The sequence below is a fragment of the Saimiri boliviensis genome, chromosome 17 (genome assembly GCF_048565385.1).
Source record: "Saimiri boliviensis isolate mSaiBol1 chromosome 17, mSaiBol1.pri, whole genome shotgun sequence".
NCBI classification, from domain to species: domain Eukaryota; kingdom Metazoa; phylum Chordata; class Mammalia; order Primates; family Cebidae; genus Saimiri; species Saimiri boliviensis.
This window is the reverse complement of record NC_133465.1, coordinates 27734789-27748334: the sequence shown is the minus strand read 5'-3', so window position 1 is coordinate 27748334 and position 13546 is coordinate 27734789. Positions and strand designations below refer to the sequence as shown.

The following is a 13546-nucleotide window of genomic DNA, read 5'->3' as shown; positions in this document are numbered from 1 at the left end:
CCCCATAGCCTTTCACCCAGTGGTTTTAGCATCCAATGATTATTTTTGCTTGAATAAATTACTCCTTTGGTAGTTGGCAAATGGTAATTTTCTAACATTTCTTCCACATTTATTAGTTTGTATTTTTATGTAAAGAAGAGCATTCCTTCTTTGCTCCCGCTGCTTCACTTGACTAACTTTAAAAACAGCGAGACATGGTGGCTGACACCTGTAATCCTAACACTTTGGAAGGCCAAGGTGGATTTTTTGAGCCCAGGAGTTTGAGACCAGCTTGGGCAACATAGCAAGACCTCATCTCTAAAAAGAAATTTAAGAAACAAATTTGTATAAATTTAAAAAGAAGAGCATTCTTTTCCTCAAGTTTGATATTTTAAATAATTGAATAAAAGAATTTGTTAATCCGTCTATTATTATTATGTTAATGCTCAAATTGTCCTGTATTTGGTCAGGAAAAGCCCTTCTAAGTAGGTTCCTGTGTTGTCTTGACTTACATGCTGCTATTATTCTTTCTTTATTTTCTGGAATAGTAAGATATACCAGAATTACCTTCTCTTTTTTTGAGACAGTTTTGCTCTTGTTGCCCAGGCTGGAGTGCAATGGCACGAGCTCAGCTCACCCGCAACCTCTGCCTCCCAAGTTCAAGGGATTCTGCTGCCACAGCCTCTTGAGTAGCTAGAATTACAGGCATGTGCCACCATGCCTGGCTAATTTTGTATTTTTTTTTTTTTTTTTTTGAGATGGAGTTTCACTCTTGTTACCCAGCCTGGAGTGCAATGGCGCGATCTCGGCTCACCGCAACCTCCGCCTCCTGGGTTCAGGCAATTCTCCTGCCTCAGCCTCCTGAGTAGCTGGGATTACAGGCACGCGCCACCATGCCCAGCTGATTTTTTTGTATTTTTAGTAGAGATGAGGTTTCACCATGTTGACCAGGATGGTCTCATCTCTTAGCCTCGTGATCCACCCACCTTGGCCTCCCAAAGTGCTGGGATTACAGGCTTGAGCCCCTGTGCCCAGCCTAATTTTGTATTTTTAGTAGAGATGCGCTTTCTCCATGTTGGTCAGGCTGGTCTCGAATTCCCAGCCTCAGGTAATCCGCCCTTCTTGGCCTCCCAAAGTTCTGGAATTACAGGCATGAGCTACCGCCCCTGGTGTACCTTCTCCTTTTCTTACCTCTGCTCTGGAGTTGTGATTTCTTCGAGGAGTCTTGATTCCTTTTAGTAGAATAATAATTATAATGTAAAAATATAATATAATGTAAAAGCTGGATGTTAGATGTATAAAAATTGTTTTTAAAAATTTAAGAGAGGGCTGGGTCCAGTGGCTCACACTTGTAATCCTAGTACTTTGGAAGACCGAGGTGGGAGGATCACTTGAGCCCAGGAGTTTCAGGGTGTAGTGAGCTGTGATTGTGCACTGCATTCTAGCCTGGGTGACAGAATGAGAGTGTCTCCAAAAAAAGAAAAAAAAAATCCAGTTAATTCCTTGAAAGAACAACCAAAATTCAGAAGCCATGTAGAAAAAGAATACAAGGTTGAACAAAATAAAAATAAACTTCTTCAGAAAACAAGCTGCCATAACCAAAGTCAAAATAAAAATGACAGGAATGTACAGAATTATTTTCAACTTGTCTTATAGGTAGATAACTCATTCTTGAATGTAAAAGGTCATGCTAATTTTAAAAGACCACTGCCCAGTAGAAGAATGGGCAAAGGATACAATAAGAAGTTTACCAAAAAATATATATGTGGTTCTTAAACAATTAAAACGATAAAAAAAAGTCTGAATTAAAAGTAAACTGAAGTGTTATTTTTTCACTTACCAGATTGACAAGAGACCAAAAAACTTGATAAAGCACTGTTGATGAGCCATGGGGGAAAGGCCTCCACATATATTACAGATAGGAGAGTACATTGGATTGCAGCTATCAAATGTACACCCATAAAATGGAGTAGTATGTAGCCATGTACAAGCATAAGGAAGCTCCTTTTTAACTTAGAAGTTTATGAATTTATTACCTACTCAATAAATAAATTAACTTTTAAAATAGGGAGTTGAACAGCTTTGCTGATGTACTACTGAAGTTGACTAAATTCAAGTAGTACAGCATAGAGAAAAGACAAAAATTCTTATGTCTCAATGATTTGGTTTTAAGAGTCAGACTTTAGAGATGCAAAACCTGTATTCAGTTGCTACATCTGGCTATTTACTGTTTGCTTTTAAGACAAGTTATTTAACCCCTTTGTGCCTCCGTTTTCTCTTCTGGCAATGGAATAATAGTACATAGATCATAGCATTGTTGAGAAGATTAAATGAATCATGTAAAATCATTATAATAGTGCCTGGCACATAGTGAACACTCAATAAATGTTAGCTATTTTTACCTGATAGAATTTCTCTAAGAGTGATGAAGAAAAGCCAGATTCTTGTTATATACAGTTAATTACTGAGCATGGTTGAAGAATGGTGTTTAGAGTAGTAATAGTTACTAGTGTTTAAAGTATGGAAAAAATAAAATTTCAAAGTATGGGAAAAATAAATTATGCATACACATATATACACACACATTAAAACTATACTGTGTGAATATATTTGAATTATTTGATTCAATCCGTATTATTCATCCGTGAAATATTTATTGAGCACCTATATGTGCCAGGTGCCCCCAGGATTCTATAGTTACCAGATTTTTCATTATAATCATCAGTTGTACTGGTCAAGTATAAAAGTAAAGGATTCTAGTTCAAACAATTATAGAAGTTAAAAGTAACAGGATTCTTAGTTGTTCCCTAAGACAAACATTGTAACACTGTTATTACCTCATTTTTAAAAATATAAAGCTTGTCCCAGGTGTGGTGGTTCACACCTGTAATCCCAGCACTCTGGGAGGCCAAGGCGAGTGGATTACTAGGTCAAGAGTTCAAGACCAGCCTGGCCAACATGCTGAAACCCTATCTCTACTAAAAATACAAAAATTAGCTGGATGCGGTGGCACACACCTGTAGTCCCAGCTACTTGAGAGGTTGAGGCAGGATAATCGCTTGAACCTGGGCAGCAGAGGTTGCAGTGAGCTGAATTCATACCACTGCACTCCAGCCTGAGCCACAGAGCAAGACTCCATCTCAAAAAAAAAAAAAAAAAGCCTCTCCATATGCTTTATATTTAATGTTTACAACGTACCAGGTTTTAAGGCCTCAGGTATATTATACTTCATATGTTTAGAGTTATATCTGAGTAGCTACTGTAATAAATTAATTCCTAGCAATATAGTTGTTAGTGTTCATCATTAAAATTGCTTTCATTAGGACTGGAGTGTAGATACATTTTAAAAATCTTGTTGGGTATGTAAGCTAGTTTATAAATTTAATAAATGCTTTTAGTATAAATCTAAAGATATAGAATTTGTGTACTTATAGTGATGACACAAGTTACTTTAAAGTATATGTGTTTGTCTAACAGGCGCTTACAGCTTTTAGATGGGGAATATGAAGTAGCCATGCAGGAAATGGAAGAATGTCCAATAAGCAAGAAAAGAGCAACATGGGAGACTATTCTTGATGGGAAGGTATGGACTACTCAGAAGGTTGAGCACATTATAGTTATGAAGTCCCATGTTTGATTGATGTTTTCTTCCCCAAATACTAATTCATGTTGGAAGTAAAGAGTCCTTTGTTTTTTATACTTTGAAAAACACAAGTAAATAATATAGTCAGAGGATTTAATGGAAGGCATTTTTTTTTTTTTTTTTTTTTTTTTTTTTTTTTTTTTAATGGAACCTCACTTTGTTGCCTGGGCTCAAGTGCAGTGGGGCAGTCTCAGCTCACTGCAACTTCTATCTCCCGGGTTCAAGTGATTCTCCTGCCTCAGCCTCCCGGGTAGCTGTGATTATAGGTGCCTGCCATCATGCCTGGCTACTTTTTGTATTTTTAGTAGAGATGGGGTTTCACCATGTTGGCCAAGCTGTTCTGAAACTGCTGACCTCATGATCCACCATGTTGGCCTCCCAAATGCTTGGATTACAGGCATAAGCCACCATGCCTGGCCACATAAAAAGCATCATTCTTTTAGAGCCAGACTGCCTGATTCAAATCTCTCTTTCTAGCTGTGTAGCGTTTGGCAAGTTACTAATTCACGTCTCAGTTTTTCCATCTAAAATGAGACATAGAATTGATGGAATAAGCCAGGTGCAGTGGTTTACACCTCCCAGCACTTCGGGAGGTCGAGGGTGGTGAATCACGAGGTCAGGAGTTTGAGACTAGTCTGACCAACATGGTGAAACCCTGACCCTACTAAAAATACAAAAATTAGTCGGGTGTGGTGGGACGAACTTATAATCCCAGCTCCTCGGGAAGCTGAGGCAGGAGAATTGCTTGAATGTGGGAGTCAGAGGTTGCAGTGAGTCGAGATTGTGCCACTGCCCTCCAGCCTGGGCAACAGAGTGAGACTCCATCTCATAAATAAATAAATAGATGAAATAATAAAATATTTAGTACAGTGCCTGGCATACAATAAGTGCTCAATAAATGTTAACTGCTATTTTAAATTTTATTCATTGTAATGGCAGGTAATAAGGGATGACTAATAACACATTTACCAAGAAATCTGCAGAATTTAGATTGAGCATACTTAAAATAACAAGAGATAAAGAGGCATCCATACATTTCTTAAATAGGTGGATTCAAAACTATAATGATGTCCTTTATTTCTAAATATGTTAGGTCAATGTACCATCCATCTAGAAGGATAAGTATTTAGTAATTCTAAGGGAAATTTTAGAAAAGTATTCTAAGAATTTCTACTTACCAGTTTTAGTATAATACACAATGTGTAATAGAATATACTATAAAGTTAAGAGAACTTAAACCCTGTGGTATAAGCATAGGACTAGATAAGCATATCATTCAGGCATAGTCCTGAAGTAGTTTAATGTATATTTGAAATTTATTTTATGGTAAAGGTGGTGGTATAGCTCTGTGAGAAAGCCAAGATTGTGATCATTAATTGTGACAGCTCTTCTCTAGTCATCTGGAGATAATCTTAGACCTAATACATTCTGGAAGGCTCATAAACATGTAAAAATTAACATTCATAACTATAGAAAAGAAATAAGTAAATGTTAATGTATTGTAATGAGGAAGACCCTTCTATGGATGATTTAAAAGTAAGAAAGCATAAAGTAAAAATTGCTTGTGTAAAATTAGTCATTTTTAGCCGGGCGCGGTGGCTCAAGCCTATAATCCCAGCACTTTGGGAGGCTGAGGCGGGTGGATCACGAGGTCAAGAGATCGAGACCATCCAGGTCAACATGGTGAAACCCCGTCTCTACTAAAATACAAAAAATTAGCTGGGCATGGTGGCGCATGCCTGTAATCCCAGCTACTCAGGAGGCTGAGGCAGGAGAATTGCCTGAACCCAGGAGGCGGAGGTTGCGGTGAGCCGAGATCGTGCCATTGCACTCCAGCCTGGGTAACGAGCGAAGCTCCGTCTCAAAAAAAAAAAAAAAAATTAGTCATTTTTGTTTTGTTCTATTTTTGTTATTTTGGAGATGGAGACTCGCTCTGTCGCCCAGGCTGGAGTGCAGTGGCGAGATCTCTGCTTACTGAAACCTACCCCTCCTGGGTTCAGATGATTCTCCTGCCTCAGCCTCCTGAGTAGCTGGGACTACAGGTGTCTGCCACTGAGCCTGGCTAATTTTTTTGTATTTTTAGTAGAAACAGGGTTTCACCGTGTTAGCCAGGATGGTCTTAATCTTCTGACCTCATGATCCGCCTGCCTCGGCTTCCCAAAGTGCTGGGATTACATGCATGAGCCACCATGCCCTGTCAATCTTAGTCATTTTTATACTGCCAAAATCTAAAGTTACAAACCGAAATGAATGACCGGGGGTAATACTTGTAACACAAAATGCTAATATTATGAATATATAATATTGTGAGTTATAAATCAAGAAAAGATAAGCAAGCTGATAAGAAATATGTGCCAAGGACTATCAGCCAGTTCTTAAAAAAAAACAAATATAGATGGCCAGCAAACTTAAAGCAGTACTCAACCTTATTAGTATTCAAAGACATGCAAACAAAAGCAGAGATACTACTTTTGACTATTAGTTTGACAAAGATTAAAAAGATTGACAGTTTCTAGTGTTTTAGGGATGTGAGGACACATACTCTCAAATAATATTTTGATGTTAAGAATAAGCTGGGGCTGGGTGCAGTGGCTTATGCCTGTAATCCCAGCACTTTGGGAGGCCGAGGTGGGCGGATCACCTGAGGTCAGGAGTTTAAGACCAGCCTGACCAACATGGTCAAACCCCATCTCTACCAAAAACACAAAAATTAGCCAGTTGTGCTGGCAGATGCTTGTAGTCTCAGCTACTTGGGAGGCTTAGGAGAATTGATTGAACCTGGGAGGCAGAGGTTTCAGTGAGCTAAGATGCCACTGCACTCCAGCGTGAGCGACAGAGCGAGAGACTCTGTCTTAAAAAAAGTTGGTACAGTCTTACTATAGGGCAGACTGGCAATATATATACAATTAAAATTGTGCTGGGCGTGGTGGCTTACTTCTGTAATCCTTGCAGTTTGGGAGGCTGAAGTGGGCAGATCACGAGGTCAGGAGTTCAAGGCCAGCCTGACCAACGTGGTGAAACCCCGTGTCTACTAAAAATACAAGTTAGCTGGGCATGGTGGTGCATGCCTGTAATCTAGCTACTCAGGGGTGGGGCAGGAGAATCACTTGAACAAGGGAAGGGGAGTTTGCAGTGAGCCGAGATGACACCACCGCACTCCAGCCTAGCAACAGAGCAAGACTCTGTCTCAAAAACAAAACAAAACAAAACAAAACTGTAAATGTAGTCTTTAAACATTCAGATTTTATAATTTTTTCACAGTGTAGTAACTGGTTAACAAAAGATGTAGGTAACAGATCTTCTCGGCATTTTTTAAATAATGAAAAGTTAGAAACATGTTAAATCTAAAAAGATAGTCATTAGAAAGGATGGTAGTTACCAAGATATCCATATTAAGTTTTTACAAACGTGTGTACAGATATAGATATATAGAGACACACATACACATGTATATTTTTTTCTCTCTTTTCTAAAATGATAGTGGTTAACTCCAGTTGATGAGACGTCAAATAATTTTTATTCATCTGTAGTGTTTGGGTTTTCTGCACTGATTTATCTTTATAATCTTTTCATTTTAAATTTCTTTCTTTTTTTTTTTTTCTAAAGACAGGGTTTCACCGTGTTGGTCAGGCTGGTTTCGATCTCCTGACCTCAGGTGATCCACCCGTCTCAGCCTCCCAAAATGCTGGGATTACAAGCATGAGCCACCACACCTGGCCTTAAATTTCTTGTTTTAAAACATGTTCTGTTTTTATTGAGTGCAGTGGCAGCGATCTTAGCTCACTGCAACCTCTGACTCCCTGGTTCAAGCTATTCTGCCTCAGACTCTCAAGTGGCTGGGATTACAGTCATGTGCTACCTCACCCAGCTAATTTTTGTATTTTTAGTAGAGACGGCGTTTCGCCATGTTGGCCAGACTGGTCTCAAAGTCCTGATCTCTAGTGGTCCACTCTCCTTGGCCTTCCAAAGTGCTGGGAGTACAAGTGGCGCCTGGCCCAGTTAGGTTTTTTTTTTTTTTTTCAAGCATTACAAAGGAAGATATACAGACAGTGAGCAGTGAGGTATCAGAGAACGGGGCATGGAGCTTTTATGTCCTCTCTAGTGTGCCCCTCCAGGAACCTCCAGTTGTTCCACTGTCTGGAAGCTTTTTTTTTTTTTACCCTGCCCTCTCTACCCAGCTTTTCCTGACTCCTGGAAGAACCGGGAAGAGAAGGCTGTTTTTTGTTTTGAGATGGGAATTTCATTCTTTTCGCTGAGGCTGGAGTGCATTGATGCAATCTTGGCGCACTGCAGCCTCCGCCTCCGAGGTTCAAGCGAGTCTCCTGCCTATTCCTCCCAAGTAGCTGTGACTACAGGCATGTGCCACCACACTGGCTAATTTTGTATTTTTAATAGAGATGGGGTTTCACAATGTTGGTTAAGCTGGTCTCGAACTCCTGACCTCAAATGATCCACCCGCCTTGGCTTCCCAGAGTGCTGGGATTACAGGTGTGAGCCATCATGCCAAGCCTATCTGGGTGCTCTTAACCCTGTAAAATGATTATCCTTTTAAGCGAGAGCATATAGATATACTTCTTTGTAAAATTTCTCCCTGGGAAGAAGGAAAGTATTTTAGAAGAAAAGATAATGGATTCACTTCTAAACATGTTTTAGTTCAAATGGCAGTGTCCAAGAAACAATTGGCAAAAAGACTTTAGAGTTCATGGAGAACCAATTTGGTATCATCAGCTTCATAGGTAAATCTTTGAGGATGGGTGAGCTTTTGGGTCAGATTGCTAAAACTTAGCTATTTTAAGTAGCTTAGTGTCCTAAAACCAAAGAAGGGAAGGGGAATTAATTGTCAGTGAAACTGAGAGAAGTCAAGGAAAATTACTATTTGAAAAGCTGTTCAGTTTATAGACACACACTAAAAGTAATTGGTCACCTAAGAGCAAAGGTTGCTTGCAGGTAGACTTTGGGTACCACAATTTTGTTTTTGAGACATTTTCAGGCTGGGCGCAGTGGCTCATGCTGGTAATGCCAGCACTTTAGGAGGCTAAGGTGGACGGATACCTGAGGTTGGCAGTTGGAGACCAGCCTGACCAACATCGAGAAACCGCGTCTCTACTAAAAACAGAAAATTAGCCAGGCGTGGTGGTGCATGCCTGTAGTCCCAGCTACGGAAGCTGAGGCAGAAGAATTGCTTGAACCCAGGAGGCAGAGGATGCAGTGAATGAGTTGAGACTCTGCCAATTGCACGCCAGCCTGAGTGAGAAGAGTGAAAATTCTGTCCGAAAAAATAGACATTTTGAACTGATTATCAACATAAGTGGGAAGATTTCCCATGAAAACTTTGATTTCTGACTTCTTTGGAAAAATCTGAAAATCTGACTGTGCTGGACAAGTGTTTCCACATGGCAACAATTCAGCTGTTGCTGATAGGTGGTTGCCTCTTTTAGACAGCCTGTGCGCTCCAGTTCGAGTTCTACGGTGTCTCCTCTATAGGTTTACTTTATTTGCCTATCTCAGTCAGCATTTGGATTTTTTCAAGAAAAATTTATTGATTTAAGTCAAATCACATTGACTTAACAGTGAATTTTATTTCTGTAATTTCTTTCAATTCCGTATATGAATCTCCAGTCTTCGCATGATTTTTTTTTAGAGGCTGCCTCCATTTGAAACATTTTCTCAGGGACCTACGTTGCAGTTTACTCTTCGTTGGACGGGAGAGACAAATGATAAATCTACAGCTCCTATTGCCAAACCTCTTGCCACTAGAAATTCAGAGAGTCTCCATCAGGAAAACAAGCCTGGTTCAGTTAAACCTACTCAACCTATTGGTAAGTAAACACTGCTATATCAAAATAATGGTTTGCAGTGTTAAGTCTTATACTTTAGATTAATTCACTTGTCTTTTGCTTTATGTGATTTTTTTTTTCTTTTTTTTTTTTGAGACAATCTCTGTGTTGCCCAAGCTGGAGTGCAGTGTCGCGATTTCAGCTCACTTGCAAGCTCTGCCTCCTGGGTTCACATGATTCTCCTAGGCCGGGCGCGGTGGCTCAAGCCTGTAATCCCAGCACTTTGGGAGGCCAAGGTGGGTGGATCACAAGGTCGAGAGATCGAGACCATCCTGGTCAACATGGTGAAACCCCGTCTCTACTAAAAATACAAAAAACTAGCTGGGCTTGGTGGTGCGTGCCTGTAATCCCAGCTACTTAGGAGGCTGAGGCAGGAGAATTGCCTGAGCCCAGGAGGCGGAGGTTGTGGTGAGCCGAGACCGCGCCATTGCACTCCAGCCTGGGTAACAAGAGCGAAACTCCGTCTCAAAAACAAAAACAAAAACAAAAAAACATATGATATTCCTGCCTCAGCCTCCCAAGTAGCTGGGATCGCAGGTGCTGGCCACCTTGCCTGGCTACGTTTGTTTGTTTTTTTGTTTTTTGTTTGTTTGGAGACGGAGTCCCCGTCTGTCACCCAGGCTGGAGTGCAGTGGCTCCATCTGGGCTCACTGCAACTTGCCTCCCGTGTTCAAACGATTCCCCTGCCTCAGGCTTCCAAGTATTTGGTACTATAGGCGCTTGCCACCACGCCCAGCTAATTTTCTGTATTTTTAGTAGAGACAGGGTTTCATTATGTTAGACAGGATGGTCTCTATCTTCTGACCTCATGATCACTTGCCTTGGCCTCCCAAAGTGTTGGGATTACAGGCATGAGATGCTGTGCCCGGTTGTTTTTGTATTTTTTTAAATTTTATTTTAAAAAGAGACAGGATTGCCGGGCGCGGTGGCTCACGCCTGTAATCCCAGCACTTTGGGAGGCCGAGGCGGGTGGATCACATGGTCAAGAGATCGAGACCATCCTGGTCAACATGGTGAAACCCCGTCTCTTCTAAAAATACAAAATATTAGCTGGGCATGGTGGCACGTGCCTGTAATCCCAGCTACTCAGGAGGCTGAGGCAGGAGAATTGCCTGAACCCAGGAGGTGGAGGTTGCGGTGAGCCGAGATGGCGCCATTGCTCTCCAGCCTGGGTAACAAGAGCGAAACTCCATCTCAAAAAAGAAAAAAAGAGACAGGATTTCACCATGTTGGTCAGGCTGCTCTCGAACTTCCGACCTCAGGTGATCTGCCTGCCTGAGCCTCCCACAGTGCTGGGATTACAGGCATGAGCCACCACGCCCGACTGTTTTTGTATTTTTAATAGAGATGAAGTTTGACCATGTTGGCCAGGTTGGTCTCAAACTCCTAAGCTCAAGTGATCTGCCTGCCACAGCCTCTCAAAGTGCTGGGATTACAGATGTGAGCCACCACAAGTGGCCTCTATGTGGTTAGTCTTTTGGAAATAATATTTGGCTTATTAGGTTATAAACCATGGTAAATAAGAGTTCTATATTAAGTGTAAAGTTTTGTGTTGAAGTACTAGTAAAAATTATTTATCCAGAACCTTTGTGCCAAGTGTGCCTAGAAATTTGAATTAGAAAAAAGAATTTAGAAGCATGATATGGTACATAGTATAGATGTCATATATAACCATCTTGAAGTGGGGTCCTCATGTTATCTTAGGGCAAGTTTTTGCACTAAACAGTTTGGCCAGAAACTCACAAGAAAACTATTGATTTTCAGGTTAACTTTTAAGATTTTGAAATTACAACTATAAAGGGCTTTGGAACTGTGTTTTTTTTACAACTCACGTAAGTTTTTCTATGTTGTAGAATAATATATAGAGTGTTTCTACAGTGATAAGGCTAGAAAAGGATCTTTAATTTTGCCAGGTTAATTTTTTTTTCCTCCTAGTTTCTAGTCCAGGGGTCCCCAAACTGCGGCCCCCTGAGGCCATTTATCCGGCCCCCCGCCGCACTTCAGGAAGGGGCACCTCTTTCATTGGTGGTCACTGAGAGGAGCACGGTATGTGGCGGCCCTCCAATGGTCTGAGGGACAGTGAACCGGCCGCCCTGTGTAAAAAGTTTGGGGACGCCTGTTCTAGACTACCAGAAAACTAGGTTAAATTTTGCAGTAAAATTTTTTTTTTTTTTTTGGAGACAGGATCTCACTGTTGCCCAGGCTGGAATGTAGTGGCTTGATCTTGGCTCACTGAAACCTCTGCCTCACAGGTTCAAGCCATTCTCCTTCCTCAGCCTCCCTAGTAGCTAGGATTAGAGGTGCCTGCCACCATACCCAGCTGATTTTTGTATTTTTCTTAAGTAGAGATGAGGTTTCAACCTGTTGTTGGCCCAGCTGGTTTTAAACTCTTTACCTCAGGTGATCCACCTGCCTCCCAAAGTACTGGGATTATAGGTGAGAGGCGTCACGCCTAGCCAATTTTTAAGAGGAAAGAACATTTACAAATAGAGTTAACTTTCGGCTGAGTTTGAGGCCCACGTTGCAATGTTCTGTCATTTTATTTTATTTTTTGGGATGGGGCATCTCTCTGTCACTCCAACTGCAGTGCAGTGGTGTGATCTCAGTTCACTGCAGTGTCCGCCTCCTAGGCTTGAGTGATCCTCCCACCTTAGCCTTCTGCATAGATGGGACTACAGGTTTGTGCCACCACGCCCTGTTAATTTTTGTATTTTTAGGTAGAGATGGGGTTTTCCTATGTCACTCAGACTGGTCTCATATTCCTGAGCTCAAGCAATCTCCCACCTCGGCTTCCCAGACTACTGGGACTACAGGCGTGAGCCACTGTGCCTGGCCAAGTTCTGTCATTTTTATGTCTGTCCAGTAGAAACATTGTCCTTGACCTGGGAGCAATTCATGTGTGTGTCTGTGTGTTGCGAGAAGGCAGAAGGCTTAAGATGTCCTCTTTGACCACTCATTTACACTCATTGGATGCACTTCACAGTAATGGTCAGATTAAAGAGATACAAGAAATTAACTGGGCACAGTGTCTCACACCTGTAATCCCAGCACTTTGGGAGACCGGGGTGGGTGGATGGCTTCAACTCTAGGAGTTCAAGACCACTCTAGTCAACACAGTAATACACTGTTGCTTATAAAAAATATAAATAGCCGGGCGCGGTGGCTCAAGCCTGTAATCCCAGCACTTTGGGAGGCCGAGGCGGGTGGATCACGAGGTCAAGAGATCGAGACCATCCTGGTCAACATGGTGAAACCCCGTCTCTACTAAAAAAAAAAATACAAAAAATTAGCTGGGCATGGTGGCGCGTGCCTGTAATCCCAGCTACTCAGGAGGCTGAGGCAGGAGAATTGCCTGAACCCAGGAGGCGGAGGTTGCGGTGAGCCGAGATTGAGCCATTGCACTCCAGCCTGGGTAACAAGAGCGAAACTCCGTCTCAAAAAAAAAAAAAAAAAAAAAAAAAAAAAAAAATATAAATAAAGGCCGGGTGCGGTGGCTCACGCCTGTAATCCTAGCACTTTGGGAGGCCAAGGTGGGTGGGTCACCTGAGGTCAGGAGTTCAAGACCAGCCTGGCCATCACAGTGAAATCTCATCTTTAAAAGAAAAAAAATAGGCCGGGCGCGGTGGCTCAAGCCTGTAATCCCAGCACTTTGGGAGGCCGAGGCGGGTGGATCACAAGGTCAAGAGATCGAGACCAGCCTGGTCAACATGGTGAAACCCCGTCTCTACTAAAAATACAAAAAATTAGCTGGGCATGGTGGCGTGTGCCTGTAATCCCAGCTACTCAGGAGGCTGAGGCAGGAGAATTGCCTGAACCCAGGAGGCGGAGGTTGCGGTGAGCCGAGATCGTGCCATTGCACTCCAGCCTGGGTTAACAAGAGCGAAACTCTGTCTCAAAAAAAAAAAAAGAAAAGAAAAAAATATATATATATAAAAATAAAATAAGAAATAGCCTGTTCAGAGGAAAGATTTCCCAAGTAAACTGTAGTGTGGGCACTTCTCAGAACACGCTGAAAGCAGTGAAATAGGTACAAGGTTGCAACAAAACTAAAAAAAAGTTTTATACAAATTGTACCTAACTGTTAATT

The 13546-nt window shown here is 41.6% G+C and overlaps 1 protein-coding gene across 4 annotated transcripts in view; it reads left to right on the top strand.

Annotated features, from left to right (window-relative positions):
* Nucleotides 1–13546, top strand: part of SUZ12 (SUZ12 polycomb repressive complex 2 subunit) — a 70980-nt gene that overhangs the window by 44267 nt on the left and 13167 nt on the right. For all 4 annotated transcript variants that reach the window (XM_074388402.1, XM_039476425.2, XM_074388401.1 and 1 more), the window contains 2 exons: nt 3457–3562; nt 9264–9441. In XM_074388402.1, the coding sequence (XP_074244503.1) occupies nt 3457–3562; nt 9264–9441 (284 nt within the window). The remainder of the gene's footprint in view (nt 1–3456; nt 3563–9263; nt 9442–13546) is intronic.